The sequence below is a fragment of the Geotrypetes seraphini genome, chromosome 2 (assembly GCF_902459505.1).
Source record: "Geotrypetes seraphini chromosome 2, aGeoSer1.1, whole genome shotgun sequence".
NCBI lineage: Eukaryota > Metazoa > Chordata > Amphibia > Gymnophiona > Dermophiidae > Geotrypetes > Geotrypetes seraphini.
This window is the reverse complement of record NC_047085.1, coordinates 360294374-360321913: the sequence shown is the minus strand read 5'-3', so window position 1 is coordinate 360321913 and position 27540 is coordinate 360294374. Positions and strand designations below refer to the sequence as shown.

At 44.7% G+C, this 27540-nt stretch overlaps 1 protein-coding gene across 2 annotated transcripts in view; it reads left to right on the top strand.

Moving 5' to 3' along the window:
* Positions 1-866: 866 nt before the first annotated feature.
* Positions 867-27540, top strand: part of ZPBP (zona pellucida binding protein) — a 263439-nt gene continuing 236765 nt past the window's right edge. The window contains exons 1-2 of one of the 2 annotated variants that reach the window (XM_033930478.1): positions 867-1202; positions 23482-24870. In XM_033930478.1, the coding sequence (XP_033786369.1) occupies positions 1067-1202; positions 23482-24870 (1525 nt within the window). In that variant the 5' untranslated portion in view covers positions 867-1066. The remainder of the gene's footprint in view (positions 1203-23481; positions 24871-27540) is intronic. The other variant, XM_033930479.1, reaches the window with a different exon arrangement.

Below are 27540 nucleotides of genomic sequence, written 5' to 3'. Positions count from 1 at the left end.
TCTGGGCAGAACTGGCTGCATAAACAGAAGACCCTGAGGATCTCGGACACCAAAGTTATATAGGGTCCTAACCAGTCCAAACCAGTTCTAACCAGCTCTGACCAAAAGGTAAGAGCAGAGAGAAAAACAAAACCATAAATCCATCCTATAATCTATATATCAAGGCTAGCTAACATCAACATCCTTTTGCCTCCTGGCCGTGCCTGGTACAAGACAGATACAAAGAACAGGCCTGCATGTATACGTGATTTCTCAGAGCAATAAAATGGAGTCACAGGTTGTTCTTTGTACTAATTATGACCCACTGATCTAAAATGGACGTGATTTCATCTACACCGTGACCCAGCTATGTCAGCTAGCTAGGGATCCTTCACTTTCATCTAGCTGCCCTATGCCTAAATTACCTGAGATTTTCCGCCAAGCCCCTTCCCTTGTTTAAAAGCAGACTGAAAACCCACCTTTTTGATATAGCCTTCAATCTTTAACTCTACACCTCTGCCCACCAACCCAGCCAGCTGATTAACTGTTCCCCCTTAACTGTATCCATGACACTGCTTGTCTGTTTAGATTGTAAGCTCTTCAGAGAAGGAACTGCCTTCTTTGTGACTGTACAGCGTTGTGTACCTCTGGTAGCCTAAAGAACTAATTGTAGTACTGTAGTAGTATCCTGCCTCGGCCTACAACCAAGCTCAGTAAGAACTGTGAGTGCATAGAAGAGACTGATATTAACTTTTTGTGAGTCCTGGTTGCAGGTCCCCGGCTCGATGAGTTGGCCTGAGCCGTACAAAAAAAAATGGCATCTAATTCGTTCTATCTCCAACAGAGCGTACTCTACAGGAACCAGCAAGGCTCATAACTCATACAAATCGAAGGGTGAGAACAGGCTTGCCGGCGGCCGACAGAGCAGTCGCCATCACCCCCGCGGGTGCCGGAGGTCAAGCGTAGAGCAGACGATGGGTTCCGCGTTTGTGACGCGTTTACGCCGCCTCACCCATGCGCTGTTCGGCGTCTTCGAGCTGCGCGAGCTATCGGCCTCCCCCATCTTCGCCCTCTCGTCCGCAACGCCATGCGGAGGGACCGTTGGCTTCACAAGTGCTTGAGAAGCGGGATGGACGCTTCTCGACTACGTCAAAGCCGGCTGCTGTCCACTCTCTCCTTACTATTACTACTAATGCTTTTCATCAACGTCCGTCGCGCCTCAGGTAATGCCGGTTTGCCTGAAGGAGGCGTTTCCGCAGTCTTGTAATTTCTTGAGTTTGCTCTTAGGTTACCTGCGCGTTGAGGTAGATGGGATTGAAATTGATACTTATCTTTACGTGAGAGGGTCTTCGCCTTGCATTTTGTTGTTTCGCCTTTACTGCTAGCATTGTTTATTATTGCTATTAGAGGTATTAAATTTACGCAGTGCTGCACATAAACATCTAAAGAGACAGTCCATGCTCTACAACGTTTACATCTATCCAAGACAGACACAAAGGACCAATAAACGTTTCGCTCAAAACGGTTTACTCTGCAAGGTAATAACATGGACATGAACACAAAAAGTTTGACATCCACATTAACTGCATTAATAGGCAGGTTTGTGCACACTTTACCGCACACCATATTAAAATGCATGTTAATGCAGTCATTATCCACCCCACTTTTCACTGGGTCCAGGGCAGTGTAGAAGGGTTAATTGAGAGACGTGTCTAGCAGCACCCCTTCTCTTCCTCCTCCCTGCACCAGTCCCAGCTTAAAAATTTATCCCTCCCACCCTTTTCTCCAAACATTACAAAAATACCCTGGCGATCCTTTTTGGGCCTAAAGGGTGATGAAGGGGCTGAGGGTCTACTGTGCCAGAGTTTCCCAACATGCATCCCCAACATGATGAGGATCTCCAAAAGATGGCCAGAACTCCCTTGTAAAAAACAAAAGGAATTGACCCCAAAATATCCACAAAGAAGAAAATCCAGAGAAAACCAAAAAAACTCTGTGGAGTGACGATGTTGTGAATCTCGGAGAGAGCGAGACCAGAAGGCTTTGAGCATGCGCAAATGCTCAAAGCCCAGTCCAGCCCGGCACAAGGAAGAAGGAGGATCTCCCTCGTACCGCCCAGCCCAGCCCAGCCCAGCCCAGCCCAGCCCAGCAACAACGAGGGAGGATCTTCGGGCACTGGCACGTCCTGTGCATTGGTGCTGGTGCCGATGCCCAATCGAGTAAGAGATGTTTTGCGGTGCTGGGGGGGATGTAGGATCGCGGGGGGGGGGGGGGGGTGACGCGAGCGGGGAGGAGGATGCCGGTTCGCAGGCCAGAAGAGTAAGCGGGAGTGGGAGGAGGTTATAGCAGCATGCGCGGTATACGCGTGTGCGTGCTATATAAAAAATTTTTTTACAGAAATGTTTTGGACCCGCGCGCTATACGCGTATGCGCGTTATATGAGTGAAAATACGGTACTGGTATTAATAGTTTCTGATGCAGTCGACTGACGAAATATGGCCATGTCAGGTCACAGTGTTTAAACCCGGGAGCTTTTTAAAGGATTTGATTAAAAGAACTGTTTAATTGGCAATCTGCTTTTTTTTGTTTTGTTTTTGTGAACTAGAAAGTGTGTTTTAACTTTTTTACTTTAAAACTTCCCAGAAATGTTAAATTTAAACATTATAAATGTAAATAGAGGTATGAAGATAGCATGATAAAAAATAGTTCAATCAATATTATTTGCCTTTTAAATTTTCATTGGAAATACAATTGCATACAGTTACATTTGTTTTTTTAAGGTAATTTTTGTTTTTATCCTCATGGATTACTTGTTGGGATGTGTATATATCTTGTCTCTCTCTGTTTCTTTTCTATCAATATGTTCAGTGGAATTCCTTTCATTATTTAATTGTTAATGTAAACTGCTTAGGTTAGTAAAATACAGGAGCGGTATATCAAAATCTTAATAAACATATCTATCTTTTGTTATCTATAAATATACAACACTTTTGATACATTTCAGTATCTGATCCAAAGGAGTGTAACTAAGGGCTCCTTTTACGAAGCTGCATTAGGGCATTAATGCGCGGAATAGCGTGCGCTACATTGCCCCGGGTGCTAGACGCTAACATTGAGCTGGCGTGAGTTCTAGCCGTGTAGCGTGCGGTGTAGCGCACGGTAATATCCTGCGTGCGCTAAAAACGCTAGCGCACCTTAATAAAAGGAGCCCTATGTTTAAACAATGAATAAATGAAAACCAAATGCAATGTATAAATCTTCCATACTTGAATAAGTAAAGAGATACATAAATATAATTATCCCAGGACAAGCAGGCAGCATATTCTTGACTGATGGGTGACGGCACCGACGGAGCCCCGGTACGGACAATTTTAGAGTGATTGCACTCTAAGAACTTTAGAAAGTTCTAGCTAGGCCGCACCGCGCGTGCGCGAGTGCCTTCCCGCCCGACAGAGGCGCGCGGTCCCCAGTTTTCTTAATTCCGCGGAGCTAAGAAGACGCGTGTTTCCAACGGCTGTTGGAAGTTTTTTTCTATTTCACTTGCCTTCCCGCTCGCGCGTATTTTTCTCTTCATATTTTATTTCTTTCCTTCTTTTTTACCTTTTGTGTAAAAAAAAAAAAAAAAATTCTTATTTTTCATTTTTTTTGTCGAATCTGACCCGGCGGGGCCTGTTGGCACCATCGAAGCCTCGGGCTTCGATTTTGCTACAGCAGTATTTCCCTTCATGCCCCCGTCACCGGGTTTCAAAAAGTGTCTGCGGTGTGCACGCCCTATCTCCCTTTCCGACCCACACAAGTGGTGCCTCCAGTGTCTGGGTCCGGACCATAGGGCTGAAACCTGCAACCGCTGTAGTTCTTTACAAAAAAGAACTTTAAGAAATCGACAAATTCAGCAGCGGATCCTTTTCGGTACCGCTATGGAAGTTGCACCGGTGTCGACGACTTCCTCCAAATCGACTCCGACTACCTCGGCACCGCCAGATCCATCATCGGTGTCGACTCCTGTAGGTAAGCCGGCTAAGAAGCCTTCCCCTACTGTTCTAGGCCAGCCAGTCGAGCATGCAGTGAGCCAAGTCCTGCAGACTGAGCGCCGGCCCCGTAAACGCTCCGCTCCCATTGAAGTCTCGGCCTCTTCATCGGCATCGACTTCACCCGAGCGTCGAGCGGCACCGAAGGTACCGAGCAAGAAAAAACCGGTACCGGTGCCATCGGGACCAACGTTGGATGAGCGCATTGCCTCTATCCTCCAGGTCCAGCTTCAGCAGCAACTCCAACAGTTGCTCCCGGCTCTATTGTCTCCGAACCTTCCAGTGTCGGTACCGACTGAGCCTTCGGTGCCGTCTGTCGAACAGCCTCTGTTATTGGCATCGACTGTTTCGGCACCACATAAATCTTTGTCCATGCCTGTTCTGTCAGCAGAACCAAAACGGCGTGCTATTCCTACGGGGTCGGAACCGGTACCGTTCTCTGAACCCCGTACCGTTCTACATTCCCCTGGTACCGTCTCCACTCGGTCTGGTAAATCGGTACGCAAGACTAAACATGCTGATACATCGACTCCACTTTCCCAGCGCCGTTTACAATCGGTACGGGACCCTGACTTGTGGGACGATTCGGATGATCCCCTCGGTACCGAGGAGGATTACACATCTGATGAGGAGGAACCATCGGTGCAGGATACTACTGCTAAGCCAGAGCACTCCTCCTTCACAAAATTTTTAAAGGAGATGTCAGACACCCTGTCTATTCCTTTAGAGTCTGACTCTAAAAAATCCAAGGCATTTTTGGATGCCTTGGATTTTGATCAACCTCCTAAAGAGTTTTTAAAGTTACCCCTCCATGACATCTTGAGGGAAACTTTTTATAAGAATCTTGAAACTCCTTTGACAATCCCAGGAGCCCCAAGAAAACTAGAATCTCTATATAAAGTGATTCCAATCCCTGGATTTGACAAACCCCAACTTCCACATGAATCCCTGTTGGTAGAGTCAACCCTAAAGAAGACTGCAGGAGCCAGTATGTATGCCTCTGTCCCTCCTGGTAGGGAAGGAAAGGCCATGGACAAATTTGGAAAGCGTCTTTACCAAAATGCCATGCTGGCCAACCGTTCAAGTAATTACGCTTTCCACTTCTCGTTTTACCTGAAGCACCTCATTCAACAGGTGACCTCTTTTCAAAAGTATATTCCGGACCGTAAACTTCCTGCTTTTCAGCAATGTACCTCTAGTCTTCTGCAACTCAGGAAGTTTATGGTCCGTTCTATTTATGATACTTTTGAACTGACATCTCGTGCTACTGCTATCTCTGTAGCAATGAGAAGGTTGGCATGGCTGCGGGCCTCAGAATTGGACGTAAACCATCAGGACCGGCTGGCCAATGCGCCTTGCCTAGGGGATGAGCTGTTTGGGGAGTCCATGGATACCACCACACAAAAGCTCTCCGCCCATGAAACTAGGTGGGACACCTTGTTGAAAAACAAGAAGAAACCTCCTCCTCCTCGTCCATTCAGGCAACAATCTTCATATCAAAGGAGGTTTTCTGCTCGGCCGGCCCAGCCTCATCCTCCTCAACCTCGCAGACAGCGTCAGCAGCAGCAACAGGCTCGTCAACAACAGCAGCCTACTGTCAAACCGGCTACTCAACCTAAGTCGACACAGCCCTTTTGACTCCTTTCTCCAGAACATTGCCAGTCTTCCTCCCTCATGTCCTCTGCCTCAGCCCATAGGAGGTCGACTACAAGTTTTTCTATCTCGCTGGGAAGCAATCACCTCCGACCAGTGGGTACTTGCTATAATCGCCCACGGCTACTCTCTAAACTTTCAGACTCCTCCACCATTAAGTCTGCCAAAAGAGTCTGCTTCCAACAAGGCTCAGTCCCTCCTCCTCGCTCAGGAGGTTCAATCCCTCCTTCTTCTCAATGCCATCGAACCAGTTCCTCTGGACCAGCAAGGCCTAGGATTTTACTCCCGGTACTTTCTTGTACCCAAAAAGACCGGAGATCTCAGACCAATATTAGATCTCAGGGAGCTCAACAAATGTCTGGTCAAGGAGAAGTTCAAGATGTTATCTCTTGCCACCCTATATCCTCTTCTCTCTCAGGAAGACTGGCTATGTTCCCTCGATCTCAAGGAGGCGTATACTCACGTTCCTATTCATCTGATGTCCAGACAATATCTTCGCTTTCTTGTCAACCAACATCATTACCAATACAAGGTGCTACCCTTCGGCCTAGCCTCCTCACCCAGGGTATTCACCAAATGTCTGATTGTGGTCGCAGCTTATCTCCGCTCCCACAACTTTCAAGTCTTCCCTTACCTGGACGACTGGCTCATCAAGGCTCCTTCTCCTCAGTCCGTTCACAAAGCCACGGATCAGACCATTTACTTCCTTCGACTGTTGGGGTTCGAAATCAATCTACCCAAGTCGCACCTCATTCCAACTCAGCGACTTCAATTCATTGGAGCCATTCTGGATACTGTTCAGATGAGGGCTTTTCTTCCTCCAAACCACCTTCACACCATCCTTCATCTCTGTCAGCAGGTGTTCCAACAACCTTCCATCTCTGCGAATCACATGATGGTGCTCTTGGGACACATGGCCTCCACAGTACATGTCACTCCCTTCGCACGTCTCCACCTGCGTACTCCTCAATGGACCCTAGCGACTCAGTGGTCACAAGCGACGGATCCTTGTTCACAACACATATCTGTGACCTCGTCTCTTCGACAGTCGCTTCTTTGGTGGTTGAAATCATCAAATCTATCCAGAGGTCTACTGTTCCATCTACCTCCTCATCAACTGGTCATTACCACGGATTCCTCCCCCTATGCATGGGGAGCTCACTTGAACGAGTTCCAAACTCAGGGATTTTGGACCACACAGGAAAAGAAACACCACATCAATTTCCTGGAACTCAGGGCGATGTTTTACGCCCTCAAAGCTTTCCAACATCTCCTGTTTCCTCAGGTTCTTCTCATTTGTACAGACAACCAAGTTGCAATGTACTATATCAACAAACAGGGAGGGACGGGATCCCATCCCTTATGTCAGGAAGCTCTAAGGATTTGGACCTGGGCGACTGCTCGTCACTTATTCCTGAAGGCAGTCTACATCCAAGGGGAACAGAATTGCTTAGCAGACAATCTCAGCAGAATTCTTCAACCTCACGAATGGACTCTCGACTCCTCGACTCTCCAGTCCATTTTCTCCCAATGGGGCACACCTCAAGTGGATCTTTTTGCAGCTCCCCACAACCATCAACTGCCCCTGTTTTGCTCCAGACTTTACTCTCCTCACCGTCTGGAACCCGATGCATTTCTCCTGGATTGGACCAATCTCTTCCTTTATGCATTCCCTCCTCTTCCGCTCATGCTGCGCACCTTATTCAAGCTCAAGAGGGAACAAGCCACCATGATTCTCATAGCTCCACGGTGGCCCAGACAGCATTGGTTTTCCCTTCTACTTCAACTCAGTTCCAGGGAACCCATACCTCTTCCTCTGTTTCCTTCACTGCTTACACAGAATCAGCAAACACTACTTCATCCCAACTTACAGTCTCTGCACCTGACAGCTTGGTATCTCTCGGGCTGACTCCAGCTCATGCTCTCCTGTCTCAGCCTGTCCGTTCTATTATTGATGCCTCCAGGAAGCCGTCTACTCTTCAATGTTACCAACAAAAGTGGTCTCGCTTTTCTTCCTGGTGCCTGTTACATCACCATAATCCCATATCTACAGCAGTGGGACTGGTGTTGGACTATTTATTGTCCTTATCTGACTCTGGTCTTAAATCCTCTTCGATAAGGGTCCACCTTAGTGCTATTGCAGCTTTTCATGAGCCGATTCATGGAAAACCCCTCTCAGCTCATCCCTTAGTTTCAAGGTTCATGAAGGGCCTTTTCAATGTGAAGCCACCTCTTAAGGCTCCTCCTGTTGTATGGGATCTTAATGTGGTTCTTTCTGCGTTAATGAAGCCTCCTTTCGAGCCTTTGGCCACAACGCATTTTAAATTTCTAACTTGGAAAGTGGTCTTTCTTATAGCTCTCACTTCTGCCAGGAGGGTCAGTGAGCTCCATGCACTGGTGGCTGATCCACCTTTCACTGTTTTTCACCATGATAAGGTCGTTCTCCGTACACATCCAAAATTCCTTCCTAAGGTTGTGTCTGAGTTTCATCTTAACCAATCCATCGTTCTACCTGTTTTTTTCCCAAAGCCTCATTCTAATCCAGGTGAACAGGCTTTGCATACCTTGGATTGTAAACGTGCTCTGGCTTACTATCTTGATCGCACCAAACCTCACAGATCATCTCCTCAACTGTTTTTGTCCTTTGATCCTAACAAGTTGGGTCATCCTGTATCTAAACGCACCCTGTCTAATTGGCTTGCCGCTTGCGTTTCCTTCTGTTATGCTCAGTCGGGCCTGACACTGGAAGGTTCTGTCACAGGCCACAAGATTAGAGCTATGGCAGCGTCTGTAGCTTTCCTCCGTTCCACTCCTATTGAGGAAATCTGCAAGGCTGCTACTTGGTCCTCAGTTCATACTTTTACATCTCACTATTGTCTGGATGCATTCTCCAGACGGGATGGACACTTCGGCCAATCTGTTTTACAAAATTTGTTTTCCTAATGGCCAACCTTCCCTCCATCCCTCTTTTTGTTAGCTTGGAGGTCACCCATCAGTCAAGAATATGCTGCCTGCTTGTCCTGGGATAAAGCACAGTTACTTACCGTAACAGGTGTTATCCAGGGACAGCAGGCAGATATTCTTGCGTCCCACCCACCTCCCCGGGTTGGCTTCTTAGCTGGCTTATCCTAACTGGGGACCGCGCGCCTCTGTCGGGCGGGAAGGCACTCGCGCACGCGCGGTGCGGCCTAGCTAGAACTTTCTAAAGTTCTTAGAGTGCAATCACTCTAAAATTGTCCATACCGGGGCTCCGTCGGTGCCGTCACCCATCAGTCAAGAATATCTGCCTGCTGTCCCTGGATAACACCTGTTACGGTAAGTAACTGTGCTGAATTACTATACTGGGACAGCAATTGCTATACTGGGTCCTTCAAACCTAGCATCCTGTCTTCAACAATGGCCATCCCAGGTCCCAAGTACCTAAGTAGATCCCAAGTAGTAAAATAGATTTTGTGCTGCTTATCCCAGGAATAAGCAATGGATTTCCCCAAGCCATCTCTATAATGGCCTATGGACTTCTCTTTTAGGAAATTTTCCAAACCTTTTTTAAACCCTGATAAGCTAACCAATTTCACCATATTCTCTGGCAACGAATTTCAGAGTTTACACATTGTGAAAAAACAATTAGGGCTCCTTTCACTAAGCAGCATAAGAGCATTTTACTGTGGGCTGGTGAGGTAAATGCTCCGACGCTCATAGGAATTCAATGAGCATAAGAGCATTTTACTGTGGGCTGGTGAGGTAAATGCTCTGATGCTCATTGAATTCCTATGAGCGTCGGAGCATTTACCTTACTGGCCCATAGTAAAATGCTCTTATGCTGCTTAGTAAAACCCAGCATTGATTTGCAGAGCAAAGTTAGATAAATCAAAAGGTGACACTGAATTAAATTAAGTGTAGTCCTAATAAATATAAGGAGGCATAAAATGCTCCCTCTAAGGAATGACTGGGTGTGTGCAAATTTTTTGTGTGTGAGCACTAGATTCTAAAAACCAACAGTTTTTGATCCCAGAATTAGAAATGCATTTCTGTACATAGCACAAAAAAATCACACATATGGTAATTGATTTAGGGCCCGTTTTACAAAGCTGCAGTAGCGATTCCCCTGTGGCAAATACACTGAAGCCCATAGGAATTCAGTGGGCTTCTGTGCATTTGCTGCGGGATAATTGCTACTGCAGCTTTGTAAAAAGGGCCCTTAGTTTAGTTTAATAACTCCCTCTTTTATTAAGCTATGCTAAAGATTTTTAGTGCAGGCCGGTGAGATAAATTATCTGGTGTTTATGAGTGTCAGAGCAATTACTGCGTCAGCCTATGCTAAAAATCTCTAGGGCAGCTTGATAAAAGGTGCTGTAAATTTTTTTATCATTTAATTTTGAAAGTCAGATTGGGCCAGTATTTTTGTGAGGACATTATAATAAGATCATGTAAAATGTATGAGTGATTGGTCACGTGCTCTGCTTAGAGGGAACATAGGAATCATCCTTAGACTTCATAGTCCAAACATTCCAAACATTAAGATGAATAATGATTAAAAGTGGATACAACTGATTGACCTTCCTGTATAAGAAATGGAAAGATATGCCAAATCAAAAAATGAAATCGATAGTTCAGTAAAACCAATGAATTTGATAAAAACAATTTGAATCTGCAAATTAGGCAATTTCATGAGCATAATATGTCATCCTAAACTTTTTGAATTGGCACGAGAAAGAATGGCTATTTTTTCTGTGGCCCTCCAAGTCCCTACAAATCTTGCAAAGGGTTTGAGTTTGAGACCACTGCTCTAGAATATGCCAGCGTTTTCTAATGCGCTGAATGCCATTTGCATAGTGGGAAACTGTCAGGGTGCACCAAATCTGGTCTAGTTTAGATTATCTAGTTTTGAGAAGACCATTTCTATATTGAGCTGTGGCCTTCTGTAAACCCTCATTGATGCATTTATTAGGATACCCTGTCTACCTGGACACATTGGCCATGATATTTACCTGTAGTTGGAAATCATCTGGTTCTGAGCAAAATTTACCTAACTTGAGAAATGTGCAATATAATAAATTGTATTTCAAGCTTCTGTTATGAAAACTTGTGAAATGCAAATGTGCATTTTCATTCATTGTTTTTTGTTTTAAGTTTATAATTTATGTGCTGAAGTTGTAACGAGTCTTTCTAATTAGGATATTTAGATAGGGGATCTTGTCAAAATCAAAATTCATTTTAAATTTCAAGTTCAGATATCTCATATTGAGAAAAGTACAAAATCTAAAACAGTAACCACTAACTTTGTCATTCTATTGAGCAAACATCTATTACCAAGTCTGAGTCTCCTTAGGCCCCTAACAGGGACTTCTTGAAAAGTTATGTTTTCAAACTTTTGCGGAACAATGATATACAGTGGTTGCACAAATTTTGATGGGAAGTGAGTTCCATACTTTTGCAATTTGGTAGTTAAATGATTTGCTATGAGGCATCTGCTATTTTATGTCTTTCAGAGTTAGAAATGACAGGATCAAGCATTCAGAGTTACGATGATTATCAGATCTGCCTAATAGTTCATTAAATCTGGGGAAGCTATTAGGGATGTTGCCATATATAATTTTGAATGTTAAGTAGCTTAGTTTGAATTCTATTTGTTTTTCTGTCGTTAGCCACTGTAGCTCTATAAGCAGCAGTGTGACATGGTCAAATCCTGATTTATAATATATGAGTTTTCCTACTATGTTTTGCATCAACTGGAGTTTTTTTTTGTTTATTTCACAGAAATTCCTGAAAGTATTGCGTTGCAGTAGTCCAGTATAGACAGTACGGGGGAGAGGGGTGTGTATGTGCTGAAAAGTTCTCAGCCCAACCGACCAATTTCCTAAATTCTGAACGTTAGTTTGCCACTGTAGCTGAAAAGATTGTTATCTTATTTCATTAAATGCCAATTTGCAGAAATAAAATTCAGCTATATCTACTCCAGATTCAATACATGAAGTGATTATCCCTTCCTGTGAACTGGCTTACAGAAAGAGAATACTTACAGCTTTGAGCACCTCCCCTACAAGAGGCGGAGCCTCAGTCCACACCCCAGTGTTTTCTCTGCAAGCAAACTGCAGCTCTGGGTTCTTCTATGCTTAGTTTTTTTTGCTTTCTTTTGTTTAAAGTTCATTTTTTTCTGAAGCTTCGGTACCTTGAGACCCCATGCGTGAGGATTTTCTGCCTGGGAAAGGATGCAGACCCACTGTGCTGGTCTGCAGCTCTGCGTGGCAAGCCTATGGGTGGACCTGGAGGGCCAGCCACTGTGTTTCCTTCTTGGCTCAGAGTCCATTCCCCTGGGAGCCGACTTGCCTTCTGAGTTTCTCAGTGACTTGAGAGCGCAGGCTTTGGGCGCCCTAAGGCCCTTTGGGGTATCAGGGCGCCGGCTGCATGATTACTCATCCTCATTACGTTCAGAGGTCCTGGGGGATGGGGAAGGGGGGTTGTGGAGGTTGGTTTGTCTGGCTTGCAGCCCGAAGATTCTGTGGCCTGATGGAGTTGCAGGAAGTATCTGAGGCAGAAAAGTCCTTTCCTCCTTATAGCTGCATTGAAAAAGCTGCAGGCAGTCACCAGCAGAATATTGTGAATAAACACCATTCACTCCTATGGGAGAATCGGGGTGGGTCAGAAAATCCCAATTTTGAGGGTTCCTGGTGTTAGAATTCAGTTCTACCACCTCCCAAACCCCTATTTTTGTTTTTTTTCACTTTTAATAGTCTCCATGGGTCATTTTTGGTGCAATTTTACGGGCAGCGATCATATACAATCTTTTTTTCACAAGCTTTTATCTGCCTCCCTCCCCTCCCCCCGATTTTGCTCTCAGTCAGCTGGGATGGACTCCTCGGGGAGGGCACAAATTTATATCAAATTTGTGCCGAGGTACCGGCAGAAGATCATCCGGAATTTGTAAATCTTATGTGGCGAGTCTTTCTGACATATCCAGATCAGAGGGTGCAGCCTGTGACCCAGGGAGCGTCTTCTCCTCCAGTTTCTGCTTCTCGTTTAAGTAAGCCAGCCCCTGGTTCCAGCAACCTTTTTGATTTTGATGGGTGTGATGGTGTGTCGGACTTCATGCCACTTTTAACTCAGGAAGCTGATTCAGTCCTGATGACTCCAGTTCCATGACTGCCATGAGACCTCCCTAGCTCTTGACCAAGGGGATAATCCTCATGTTTGTCACCTTTTCAGGTCAGTCTTTGTCCACCACTTTATTTCTGATGTGGTGTTGGAGTTGAAGCTGGAACTGCAGCCCTCCTCTTCCAAATACATGGTCATGAGTTGCACTAACGACCAGACCTCCTTCTTTCTGGCTCATCTGGATATTACTGCCCTGGTCACAGAACAGTGAGAGAGCCAAGAGGGGTCATTGCGGGTTGCTAAGCCCTTAGCTAAACTTTATTCCATGGTGCCTGAATTGGGCAGCATTAGGTTCCCCTTAACTGTATCCATGACATCCTGTTTGTCTGTCTTGCCTATTTAGATTGTAAGCTCTTTCGAGCAGGGACTGTTTCCAACACAGCGTGCGTCTGGTAGTGCTATAGAAATAATTAATACTTAGTAGTAGTAGTACAGGACTCTCTTCTGTCCCAGTTGTCTCCACAGAAGTATTCTCTTCAGTTGCAGCTCTCTTCAACCGGGGTTGCGAGGCTCAGCCTCTGCTGGTGGTTTCAGATGTTCCCTTCTCAGTCAGGGGCCAGTCCCCATGAAGAATCCACAATGCTTTGATCTTTTGGCATGGCTCCTAAGCGCTCGGAGCTAGTTCGTAAGGGATATTCCAGAGTGGTTATTGCCACACTGTTTTGGGTTAAGAAGACTCTGCCTTGGCGGTCTATGCGAAGGCATGGCAGGCTTTTCCACTATGATGTGCTAATGACCAGGTGGAGCCATGTCAGGCACCCATTTCAGTCATTCTGGCTTTCCTTCAGGCCAGGCTGGAGAGAGACCTGGCTGTGGCTTTTCTTAAGGTGCAGGCGGCTGGTTTCTTTTGCTTCCTGACTCACAATCGCAGGTCCTCGCTGACTGCTCATCCTCATGTGACCAGATTCCTCTGTGGAGCTCTCCAGTTAAGGCCTCCTCTGTGATGTCCCTTTGTGACCTGGAACCTTAACATTGTTCTGAAGGGTCTCTCTAAGGCACCATATGAGCCCATCAAGAATGTGTCTCTTTTGGACCTCACAGTTAAGTCTGTGTTTCTTGTGGCAATTGTTTCAGTGTAGCGGCTCTTGGAGCTGCAGGCACTTTCCTGCAAAGAACTGTTCCTCTGAATCATAGATGAAGGCATCACTCTCTGTGCTGTGCCTTCCTTTCTCCTAAAGGTGGTGTCTGGATTTCCACATCAACCAGGAGATTCGTCTATCTGCTTTTCAGGCCACAGGGTCTTACAAACAAGATAGTTTTGAAGAAACTGGACGTCCACAGAGCTTTGCTTCATTATTTGGAAAGGATAAATGACTTTTACCTTTCTGGCGACCTGTTCACGCTTACCAGCAACTCCTGACTTGGCAGGCCTACGTCTAAGGCCTCTATTGCTAGATGGATTAGCATGGCAATTTCTTCGGTGTACATTGCCTGCAGAAAGCAGCCACAAGTCTCTCAAGGTACACTTGACCAGGAGCGTCGCCTCTTCTGGGGTGAAGTCTCAGATAGTTCCTCCCACAGAGATCTGTCAGGCAGCTACTTGGTCTACTCTTCATACTTTTTCCAGATTTTCCAGAATGGATATAGCGATTTGGGAGGATGCCGCTTTTGGATCCTCGGTCTTGCGGGCAGTCTCTTCTATCTCTCCTTAGACATCAGTCATTGCTTTGGTATGTCATTTCACATATGGGATCCGGAGTAGATGTAACTGAATGAAAGATTAGGTTTTTACTTGGATAATCTTTTTTCAGTTAATCTACTATGTATTCCATATGGCCCACCCTCTGTCTTTCCTGGATATTTCTGTGTTCCAGGCCTGGAGTTCTTTTGTCAGCCAGATGGCTAAACACCAAGAAACTCGGTATGTATAATTGGATTCCTTAGCCTCTGGCTCCCTTAATGTCAGTGCCAGTTGCACACAGTAGGTTGTTTCTCTATGGTTGTGTTTCAGTTGTTTTGATGTTTTTTTTTTTTTCTAATTCTTGTTTTTTTAAGTTACAGAGCAGACCAGAATTTCTTATTGTTTGTGGGGAGTTTCCTCATTCCCCTTCTTTTTTGTTCCAGTAATGTAATGTAATGTAATTTATTTCTTATATACCGCTACATCCGTTAGGTTCTAAGCGGTTTACAGAAAATATACATTAAGATTAGAAATACGAAAGGTACTTGAAAAATTCCCTTACTGTCCCGAAGGCTCACAATCTAACTAAAGTACCTGGAGGGTAATAGAGAAGTGAAAAGTAGAGTTAGAGGAAAAATAAAAATAAAATAAACATTTTAACAAAACAGTATTGATCTAAATACTTTGGAAGGTAGAAGAGAGGAGAGAAAGGAATAGAAGCAGAAGGGGGAGCCGTTGAACAGTAGAATTCTGGAGAAATTTAAATGATAGAAATAGAACAAAACAAAGACAAAAGGCAAAACAATAGATAAGATTAAAGATAAATCATAAGCTGGAAAGAAAAATAAAATAAAACTTTATCTTCAATCCACGGTTTCAGCGTCAGTGATGAAGTGGAGCAAGTAAGTTTAGGAGGAGCGATTGACGTTTCCAGAAAGGGCTTCTTCAGGGAAGAGACTTGGCAGACAGTCCCAGGATGCCTATGTCTCCTCCCCTGCGATGTTCTCCCATCCATGCATTCCCTCCCAGACACACTGCCCGTGCCCCAGCCGCTCCAAGGAGGCTGCCCCAGATGAGGCCCACGTGGAGTTCAATTGCTTTGGGACTAAACTGAGGTGTGGATTGGGACTCTGCCTTTACAGGGGAGGTACTCAAAGTTGTAAGGATTCTCTCTCTGCAAGCCAGTTCGGGGGAAGGGATAAATCACCTCACGTACGGAATCTGTAGTAGACAAACCTAAGGATTAGATTAGATTAACTGAAAGAAGATTATCCAAGTAAGAACCTAATCTTTCATTCTATTACGTTACATTACATTAGTGATTTCTATTCCGCCATTACCTTGCGGTTCAAAGTGGATTACATAAGAATTGTCATGATATTAAGAAGTACATAAGGAATAGTTTGAACATTTTCTAATTTGCTAAGCAGTAGGTAGTATTGCAGGTGAAGCTTGGGACAGATCTGGTTGTGTTATATGGTTTTATGTATTTTTTGAAGAGTAGGGATTTTGTTTCTTTTTTGAAGGTTTTGTAGTCTGTGGTCGAAATCAGCAGATTGGTGAGTTTTGCTGCTCTGGTGGCCAGTAGGTTATCATACCGTTTTCTTTGTGTGACATTTTTGGTTGGCGGGTGTGTTGATAGTGTGTGGGTTCGCCTGTGTCTGGTTGAGGTGGATTGAATTAGTCGATTGTTCCAGTAGGTTGGGCTGTCTCCGTTTATAGCTTTAAATAGTAGGCAGTGGAATTTGAAGTGTACTCTGGCTTGTATTGGGAGCCAGTGTGAGTTGTGGTATGCCTCTGTGATGTGGTCGTATTTTTTTCAGCGAATAGATAAGTCTTATGGGTTTTTTTTTTGTATTGTTTGTAGTTATTTTATCTTGGTTGCTGGGCAGGAGAGGTATAGTATGTTGCAGTAGTCTATTAGGCCTAGGATTAAAGATTGTACCAAGAGTTGGAATTGTTTTCTGTTGAAGAATTTTCAAACTTGTCTTAGGTTTCTCATAATTGCAAATGATGTTTTTATTATTTTGTTGATTTGTGGTTGCATGGTACAGCCTCTGTCTATCAGCACTCCAAGGAATTTTAGCGTGGGTTGAATGGGGTATGAAAACGAGTTTATTACTAGGTTTGTTAAGGTTGGAATTTTGCTGTTTTCTAGGAGGATGAAGTTTGTTTTGTCAGGGTTAAGTTTTAGTTTGTGTTCTTTCATCCATGTTGCTACTCTTTCAAGTATTCTGTGTATTGTGCCTACTATGGAGGGTGCTGGTTGGTTGAAGGGGAGGAGAATGGTGATGTCATCTGCATAGCTGTAGGAGGTTAGGCCTTGTTTGTCTAGGCTGGAGCTGAGGGAAGCAATGTATAGGTTGAAGAGTGTGGGAGAAAGAGGCGATCCTTGGGGTACTCCGCAGGGGTTGGACCATGGTTCTGATTTTTCTTTGTTTGTTTTAACTCTGTAAGTTCTGGATTGTAGGAATCCTTTAAACCATGATAGTACCTTGCCTGTGATTCCTATTGAGTCTAGTTTTTGTAAAAAGATGCCAAAGGCTGCGGAGAGGTCTAGTTGTATGATCAGCATTTTCTTGCCTGTGCTGAGGTGCTGTCTAGCGGTGTCCATGAGTGTTCCTAGTAGGGTCTCAGTGCTGTAGTTGGTTCTGAAGCCAGATTGTGTGGGATGGAGTAAATTGTGGTTTTCTAGGTATAAAGTTAGGGCTTTAGCTACGAGGCCTTCCATTAGCTTGATGTAAAGTGGGATTGAGGCTATGGGTCTGTAGTTGGATGGTTGGTCCGTTGCTTCTTTGGGGTCTTTCAGAATTGGAGTTATGATGATTTCGCTGAGGTCTTGTGGGAAAAGGCCATCTGTGAGCAAAGTTTGTATCCATTGTAGTAGCATGGTCTGAAATAGTGTACTGGAGGTTTTCTATAGGTATGGGGGGCAGTGGTTAAGGTCACAGGCTGCGTGGCTGTATTTATTATAAAGTTTGTTGAGGTCTGACCATTGTATAGGTGAGAAGTGGGACAAGGTTCTATGTTTTTGACATTGTTTCAGATCATTGATTGAACCATATCCATGTTATTTTATTTTCGGTTGGGCTGAGAATGAGATGGGGACAAGTTTTTCCCTGTCCTGGAGGAACTCATTTACCCATCTTGTCCCAGTGAGTTCTTTTCCTGTCCCCGCCCCATTCCTGCAAGCTCAGTCTTCATCTGCACAAGCTTCCAACACTTTAAAATCATAAGTGTTTGAGGCTTGTGCGATTAAAGTAGAGCTTATAGGAATGGGGTAGGGATAGCAACAAAACTTGCGGGACCAGGACAGGGAAATTGAGTTCCTGTGGGGATGGGGAAAAAATTTGTTCCCGTATCATTTTCTGCGAGAACTTTTCAGCGCCCCGTCACATAGTCAGCTGTACTACTATCCTGTAGTGTTATTGAAAGAAGTAGGATCTGACCCTCCTTAACTTCTATAGAGTAAGCTTAGCCAACTGTCTATAGTGACTTCCAGAATATAAGAATCGCTGCTTGGTCAGACCAATGGTTCATCGTGCCCAGCAGTCTGCTCTCGCGGTGGCCCTTAGGTCAAAAAACCATTGCCCTAACAGACTAGCCTTACCTGCATACGTTCCGGTTCAGCAGGAGCTTGTCTAACTTTGTCTTGAATCCCTGGAGGGTTGAGGATTTCTGAATGTTGAAGCTAGTGCCTTTGGTCAGATCAGTGGTAGATGGAATTAAATGTGTGTGTCACCCAAACTATAATAATTTGGGGGTTTTTCAAACACAACCTTGTGACTCCATATGCTATCCCTGATGTTCCAGGCAAGTTGGAATTGAGGTATAGAACTCTACATTGCAAGGGCTTTGAGAATTCCCAACTATCTCTTGTGGAATCTTCATTGAAGAGTAGTCATTCTTCCAGGGTCTATTCTACCGTACTTCGTGGAAGAGAGGGCAGGACCATGGACAAGTTTGGCCATCATCTTTATCAAAATTCGATGATGGCCTCCAGGGTTTTAAATTATAATTTCATCCTTACTACTTATTTCAAGTATTTGATTGATTTGTTCCCTGGTTTCTCTAAAGACCTTGGTCAGCATTGGCTTTTAGAGTTTCAGCAAGTGATTGCTATCTTGGCACAACTCAAGTTGCATCTTCTTCAGTCATCTTACGATGCCTTTGAACTTTCCTCGAGGGTCACTGCATTCTTGGTAGCGATGCGTCGCCTGGCCTGGCTTCGTACCATTGATATGGATCCCAATCTTCAAGATCGTCTGGCTAATATTCCTTGTGAGGGCAATGACCTCTTTGATGAATCAATAGAGGCCGCCAAAGCAAAGAAAATTGACCTCAGGAAATCCACAGAGAAAAAAACAGGAGAAACCAAAAGAACACCGTGGAGTGACAATGTTCCTAAAATGGACTTTATTAAAAATGTCAAAGTTCAAAAGTACAATAATATAATCCACTCAAAGATGGAATAATCCACATAAAAACCTAAAGGACCTAGTGCGTCAGTGTCATATCAGTCTGTTGGAACTCGGAGCGATCTTCAATGCTCTCAAAACTTTTCAACATCTTCTTCATGACTAGGTAGTCCTCATTAGGATGGACAACCAAGTCGCCATGTACTATGTCAACAAACATGGAGGAACAGGATCTCTCCCTCTTTGCCAAGAAGCTCTGAAGGTTTGGAATTGGGCAATCCTTCACAACACCTTCCTGAAAGCAGTCTACTTTCAAGGGGAGAAAAACTGGCGGACAAGTTGAGTTGTCTTTCAAGTTTCAAGTTTATCAAGTTTATTTAATATGTTTGATTTGATCGCAAAATCCAAATCCAATGCGATTTCCATTTGGTTAAAAATTAAGTTTAAGATAAAAATCAAAAAACAAGGCAATTAGTACTAATAGTAATGACATAATACATTTGAAAAAGGGAGGAGAAAGTGGCTTAAATACAATTCAAAACCAAATAAAAAGGGACAGGTAATGAAACAAGAGGCTGGGGAATGTTACCCACTTAATTTTCATTTGGTGGTGTTCCCAGTCCAATGTAAAATCTTAAAACTTAAATGAATCTTCTGCAACCTCACGAATGGACACTCAGTTCCTTGCCTCTTCATCACATTTTTTCTCAGTGGGGAACTCCTCAGATAGATCTCTTTGCATCTACCCACAACCACAAATCTCCTCAGTTCTGCTCCAGTTTATACTCTCCTCATCGCCTCGAGGCAGATGCTTTCCTTCTGGAATGGACGAACCTCACCTGTATGCGTTCCCCAGAAAGCCTACCACTAGACAGAGCTACCATTAAAAATGGACTAGATTTTCTAAGTGGTGCATCTCTCATGACAAGGAGCCTCAAGATTCCTCCTTGTCTTCCAATTTGGATTATCTTCTGCACTTATCTACTTCTGGCCTCAAGTCTACATTCATCCGAGTCCATCTTAGTGCAATTGCTGCTTTCCATCAGCCTATCTAAGGGAAGCCCCTTTCTGCTCATCCGGTTGTTTCCAGATTTATGAAAGGACTTTTCAACATCAAACCTCTTCTCAAACCACCTCCAGTGGTTTGGAATCTCAATGTTGTTCTTGCTCAATTGATGAAACCTCCTTTTGAACCAAAGGATACGGCTCATCTCACTTGGAAAGTGGTGCTTCTCATTGCCCTCACCTCTCTGTATACACTCACAGCAGGATTTTCAAAAACCTCCATTGAAAAGCGACGGTCTGCTAATGCAGCTGTTTCGATACCAAATCTAAAAACCCAAGACATTCTTTAAAAATCGTGCATGCAAATAAGATCGACAGACTCGTAAAAAAACCAAAACCACACTCTCCCGCTGCCCCTGTGTTGCAGCAGGAGAGATGCCCATTCTCTCCTCTGCATCACAACACCCCCTTCCCTAACATCCTGGCCATGACCCCCCCTGGCAGCAGGAGAAATGCCCACTCTCTCCTGCTGCACACCCAAAAGCAGCCCCCCACCCCCTCCGGCAGCAGGAGAGATGCCCACTCTCCCCTGCTGCACTAAAAAAAATCCTGCCTGACCTGGCCCAAACGCGGCCCCTCTCCCCCACAGCAGGCGAGATGCCCACTCTCTCCTGCTGCACTAAACTACCTGCCTTGACTAGTAGTGACCCTCGTCTCTGCTGCACTCTTCCCCCTTACCTGAACAGATGAGCCGTTGATGGACATCCTCCTTGCAGCTGCTGCTGCATTGTCTAAACTGGTTATTCCCCTCCCGGTACATCTTGGGATGCACTGGGGAAGGCCCAGGGTATTTAAGGCCCCTCTTATGATTGGGGCCTTAAACACCCTGGGCCAATCAGAGCCTCATACCCCTCCCCGGATGCATCAGGAAGGGTCCTAAGGCTCTGATTGGCACAGATGCCTAAGGCCCCGCCTATGAGGTGTCCGGGCCAATCAGAGCCCTGAGACCCTTCCTGATGCATCCGGACCAATCACTTTTTTTAGTCGCCAAAAGCTGATGCTGCTTTTTAAAAATAGCTTGGCATTTTTTAAGAATCCACTGGAAGACTCATTTCAGTGTTGAAGAGCCCATTTGCATGTCAGTGTCGGAGACTACTAGAAACCTTGCTAAAGATGAAGATAATCCATTTTGATAATCCGCCTCTAAACTGCAACAGGCTAAACCGCCGGAAAACAGTTTAGGGACGGCTTTAAACTTTTGAGAATCTTGGCTTTAGTTGTTTAGAGTTGCCTGCTCCTTTTTGCCTTGGATTCTCTCCTTACAGGCTTGAAGATTTTCTAGCCAGTGACCAGATCCTTTGGGGAGTTTCTGTGAGTATGCACATTACAGAAGGCCTTTCTTGGGGTGCTTGCTGCACACAGCAGATTAGTTCTACCTTGTTACTCAATGTTTTTTCTGAGTTGCCTTTGTTCATGAATTACTTATGTTGATGGGATTCTCCTCCATACCGTCCTTGTAATGGATATGTCCAAGTATGTTGCTTGGCTTTGGGACTTAACTGACTTTGTTTACTAGTTCTCGGACTAATGGGGTGGAGCATGTGTTCAGAAAAGTTGTGGATTTCTGCAACACCGGACTGCAGGTAGGGATTGAACATCTAGCATATGGAATCCTCCAGGGACTAACAGAAAGAAGATTAGGTCTCTTATTTTGCTTGGTTTTTTGCTTACTAAATTGTTTGAACTTGTTTATTAATAATAATACTAATAATAATCTATTAAGATAGTAAGTAGCAGACTTTCAGAATTGCTAGTATATAAAGGGCTCCTTTTATGAAGGTGTGCTAGGGGCTTAACGTGCGGAATAGCGCGCGCTAAATTGCCCCACGTGCTAGCCGCTACCACCTCCTTTTGAGCAGGCGGTAGATGCGCTAATCCGGTGCGTGAGATAAAAACGCACCTTCATAAAAGGAGCCCCAAATGAATGCTTGCAATGATTTAATAGTTTAGAACTCTACTTTTAAGGTCTTATGGATGCTGTTAGAATTCACTATTTTATCCTTAGACAAGAAGGCAGCATATTTTCATTTATGGGTGACGTCATCCAAGGAGCCTGGTGTGGACAGTGGTAAAGTGTACTGTCACTTTAAGCTTTTTGCAAAGCTTTCAGACTGCCCGCACTGCGCATGTGTGAGTGCCTTCTTGCCTGACACCGACTCACAAGGTCATCAGTTTTTCATTTTCTGCTGAGTGAAGAAGACATATATCTGAACTTCGCTCCCTCTAGTTTGCCTTCCTGCTTCTCTTTTTCATTATTTTACTGTTATTTTACTTACTTGTTCATTATTATTTTCTATCTTATTCTTAAAAAAAAAAAAAAAAAAAGGCTTTACAGCTTTCGTCTTACTCCACCTAAAACCAAAACAAAACCAACTAATTGAAATAAACATTAAGAAAAAAATGAAAACAAATTAACAGAATGTTTTTTCTTATTTCTACATATTATTCTTTTTTAGGAAATCTTAGGCCTAAAGTTGGATTTCCATCACCTTGGACTTTTCTTTGGCACTGATCCCTGTCGGTACTGGTGGACATTGAAGGGTATTAATGTAGAACAAAATCTTTTCCAGAGAAAGGAAAATGGTAAAATCAGAGGACATAATTTGGAGGTTAAAGGGTGGTAGATTCAAGAGCAATGTTAGGAAATTCTATTTTACGGAGAGGGTGGTGGATGCCTGGAATGTGCTCCTGAGAGAGGTGGTGGAGAGGAAAATGGTGACAGAGTTCAAAGAACACAGAGGATATAGAATCAGAAAATAATAGTAAATATTGAACTAAGGTCAGTTCTGGGCAGACTTGCATGGTATGTGTCTATATGGCCTTTTTGGTTGAGGATGGGCTGGGGAGGGCTTCAATGGCTGGGAGGGTGTTGATGGGCTGGAGTGAGATTTGATGGAGACTTCGGCAGTTGGAACCCAAGCACAGTACTGGGTAGAGCTTTGGATTCTTGCCCAAAATTAGCTAAGAAGAAAAAAATTTAAATTCTAAAAAATTTAAATTGAATCAGGTTGGGCACACTGGATGGTCCATTTGGGTCTTTATCTGCCGTCATCTACTATGTTACTATGTGTTATTTTTGCACACATTGAGGAATGTTTGGCTTCTTCACTTGGGCATAGAACTAATGACCTCGTGAGTCGGTATTGGATGGGAAGGCACTGGCACATGTGTGGTGCGGGCAGTCTCAAAGCTTTGCAAAAAGCTTAACGTGACAGTACACTTTACTACTGTCCATACAGGGCTTTCTGGATGATGTCACCCACATGTGAGAATATCTTTTTGCTGTCTCTGGATAACACCTATTAATTTTCATTCTCCTTTTCTTTCCTATTTTTAATGGACTTCTTTTCAAAATTTGATTGAGTTATATTGTAAACCGCTTTGATTCTTTTTGGCGGTATATAAAGATTTTAATAAACATAAACATATTATGGTAAGTAACTGTGCTTTCTTTTTTAGAAAATGTAATTATTCAGCATCAATTTCCTGATCAGCCTTTTTGTATTTATTAAATTTCTTGACAGTACATTCCTTTAAATGCAGTGTTCTCTAATTGTTTTGACAGGGCAGTCCTCTCGAAACTCTGAAGGGAAAAAAATCCAGTCCTCTCGAAGCTCTGAAGGGAAAAAAGTGCAGTCCTCCCTAGACTCTGAAGAGAAAGTCCAGTCCTCCCTAGGCTCTGAAGAGAAAGTCCAGTCCTCCCTAGGCTCTGAAGAGAAAGTCCAGTCCTTCCTAGACTCTGAAGAGAAAGTCCAGTCCTCCCTAGGCTCTGAAGAGAAAGTCCAGTCCTCTCTAGGCTCTGAAGAGAAAGTCCAGTCCTCCCTAGACTCTGAAGAGAAAGTCCAGTCCTCCCTAGACTCTGAAGAAAAAGTCCAGTCCTCCCTAGGCTCTGAAGAGAAAGTCCAGTCCTCCCTAGGCTCTGAAGAGAAAGTCCAGTCCTCCCTAGGCTCTGAAGAGAAAGTCAAGTCCTCCCTTGGCTCTGAAGAGAAAGTTCATTCCTCCCTAGGCTCTGAAGATAAAGTCAAGTCCTCCCTTGGCTCCGAAGAGAAAGTTCAGTCTTCCCTAGGCTCCAGAGAGAAACTCCAGTCCTCCCTAGACTCCGAAGAGAAAGTCCAGTCCTCCCTAGGCTCCGAAGAGAAAATCCAGTCCTCCCAAGTCTCCGAAGAGAAAGTCCAGTCCTCCCTAGGCTCCGAAGAGAAAGTCCAGTCCTCCCTGGGCTCCAAAGAGAAAGCCCAGTCCTCTCTAGGCTCTGAAGAGAAAGCCCAGTCCTCCCAAGGCTCCGAAGAGAAAGCCCAGTCATCCCTAGGCTCCGAAGAAAAAGTCCAGTCCTCCCTAGGCTCCGAAGAGAAAGTCCATTCTTTTCTAGGCTCCGAAGAGAAAGTCCAGTCCTCCCTAGGCTCCGAAGAGAAAGTCCAGTCCTCCCTAGGCTCCGAAGAGAAAGTCCATTCTTTTCTAGGCTCCGAAGAGAAAGTCCAGTCCTCCCAAGGCTCCGAAGAGAAAGTCCAGTCCTCCCTAGGCTCCGAAGAGAAAGTCCAGTCCTTCCTAGACTCCGAAGAAAAAGTCCTGTCCTCCCTAGGCTCCGAAGAGAAAGTCCAGTCCTTCCTAGACTCCAAAGAAAAAGTCCAGTCCTTCCTAGACTCCAAAGAAAAAGTCCAGTCCTTCCTAGACTCCAAAGATAAAGACCAGTCCTCCCGAGGCTCCAAAGAGAAAGACCAGTCCTCCCTAGGCTCCAAAGAGAAAGACCAGTTCGCCCTAGGCTCTGAAGAGAAAGAACAGCCCTCTTTAGGCTCTGAAGAGAATAGTGATAGTTCAGAGAAATCTGATGATGATGATTCTGAGATAAGTGATGATTTTGAGAAAAATGATAATTCCTTGGAATCCACTAGCCCATTAAAGATGTTAACTACTCCTGAGCCTCAAACAATGAAAGTAGTTGGATCAAGCACTGTACCAGGTATTTGTAACTACTGTAGTATCATTTTATTTATATATTAAGTAGAATATTATGTGGTTCAGTTTTATTTAATTAACTACAATGGTGAAATGATTTTATTTTTCTGTGTTGTGCAGTTTTATATATTTTCCATAACAGATCTTACTTTTATCCCAATACAACATTGCTATTTGTAATTCATTAAGCTGTACTCTTATTTCTTAAATCATAGACCTTCTGATGGAAAAGACAGGCCATTTTTGTTCAGTATCTAAATAAATCAGCATCTCTATATAACCGACTGTAGGTAAGGTGGGTCTGTCTGTCTAGCTTGACAGTGAGATGCACATGTGCATTTTGATCCAGTAATGCTCCTCTAGCAGAGAACAGAAGGATGTGGCAGAATTTGGTGCAGGTTTAGATACATCAAGCTGTTCCTTCAACTGTGTTTTCATGGCACTCTGACTTGGTAGATTGTGGATTCATACACTAGTGCTGAAGCCAGTGGCTAAGAGTTTTCTCCTTTGAGTTGTTCAACCGCTACAGAAAGGACTGCAGGGGGCTGGTAAGACTATATACCTGTGGGACCAGAAGAAGACTAAGGAGAAGGAGATAGGGTAGGGACAGATGGAGCAAAAGAGGACCATAATAAGGGAGGGCAGAGAGGCAAGATAAGCCTGTATCAGGGTGGTGAGCAGTGTTCCCGCTAAGCTGCGCTGGCGTGCGCTGGCGCACAAAATATTACATCGCAGCGCACAAGTTTCTCGTCACAGCGCACACACGCGTCGCAAAGGTAAGGGGAGGCTGGGGGAGGAATCGGACGTCGGGGTGGGGGTTTGGTTTCCGACCTTGGCGGTGGAGACATCTAACCTCGGCCTGCCCCGGAACTCTTACTGCAACAGTGACTTCCTGTTCCTGCCTAGACGGGCAGCTGCTGCAGTAAGAGTTCCGGGGCAGGCCGAGGTTAGACGTCTCCACTGATGGATACAGCGCCGCCGCTATAACATTTAAAATAATAGCGATCGGGGGGGGGGGGAAGGTGCGGGGAAGTCCGGAGCTGCAGGGCCGGCGTTAGAGGGAGTAAGAGTTGATGGTGCTGCAGGGTCCCGCGGGGGGAGGGAGGAAGAAAAAAGAGGAACCGAAGCATGGCAATTTTGGGGGAGCAGGTGTGGGGAAGTCCCGCGATGACTCGTCTGCTGGCTCTGCTCTGGAAGAAGTAAGTTACGTCGGAGGGGGTGGACCCGGCAGACACAATCATTGCGGGACTTTGCCGCAACTCCCTGTGTCTGCCGGGCCCACCCCCTCCAACGTAACTTACTTCTTCCAGAGCAGAGCCAGCAGACGAGTCATCGTGGGCCCTTCCAGCATGCAGCTGCTGAGTCCGCTCTAGAGCAAGTACGTCAGAGTGGGGTGGATTGGCAGCAGGCAGCTACAATCATCGCGGGACCTTGCTGCATGAAGGGAGAGAAAGGAGCAGGACTGCTGGAATGGAAGAGTGGTGGAGGGAAAGAAAGGGGGCAGGGTGGTATGGAAGGGTGGTGCTGATGGAATTGATGTACAGAGAAAGGAGAGAGACATAAGGGGGAAGGATATTGGAGGGAAAGAAAGGGGGAAGATGCTGATTGAAGAGGGGTGGATGGAGGGAGAAAGGGCAGACATTGGATGGTAGTGGGGAACCTATGCTGGATGGAAGTGCAGATGGGAGAGATAAGGGAGCAAATGCCAGAAGGAAATGGGAGGAGAGAAAGAGGGGAGCAGATGCTGGATGATAAGTGGACAGAGAGAGGAGAAGGTACTAGATGGAAGGGTTGGAGAAAGAGGGTATATGATGGAAGGAGGGGATAAATAAAAGGAGGACACATGATGGGGAGAAAAGGATTGAGTTAGGGAAACACTGGAGGGGTGAGGGAAAGAGGTGGCAAGCTTTAGGTAGACAGTAAAAAAGAACATTGATGAGAGAGTAGTAAGAACATAATCTAGACAGATGCAGAAAATAAATTGAAAAGGGAAATGAGGGAAAAAAGGGAAAGGGATTGCAGAGGAGAGGTGTGGGAGAGGGAAGGAGAGGAGAGAGATGCCAGACCAATGGGGGTGAAAGGAGAGATGGAAGGGGGAGGCATACAGTTTCTGGAAGGGGCATAGAAGGAGAGAAGATGCCATATAGGGGAAAAGAGACGGCAGACAGTGGATGGAAGGAAGAGAGTTACAAGAAGATGAGGAAAGCAGAAACCACAGAAGACAAAGGTAGAAAAAAATTTCTATTTATTTATTGCTTTAGGAGACATGTGTCACTGTTTCTGTGAAGCATTGTATGCAGAGTCCAGCTTCTTGCTGGTTCAATTTAACCTTTGTCTATGGGAGGGGTTAGTTTGTGATTACATATTCCATACTAGGCGAAGGTGTGTTCTGTGTGTTCGAAAGACATAGTTTTCTGTTAGGATTGACGGTGTAGGATTGATCTGTGTTGGTCTGGCTTGTTTAGTTTTACAATGGGTGTATTGATGTACTGTTCACTGCAATATGTAAGATGCTGCCTTTTCCTAGGTGACGTGTGACGTGTGGCTTGTTACTAAAAATCATGTTTTTCGTACAGATGGGGGGGGGGGGTGCCAAAAAATGATGGGCCCCGGGTGTTACATATGCTAGGTACACCACTGCATTATGTAAAGATACCAGAAAGCTGGAGAAGCA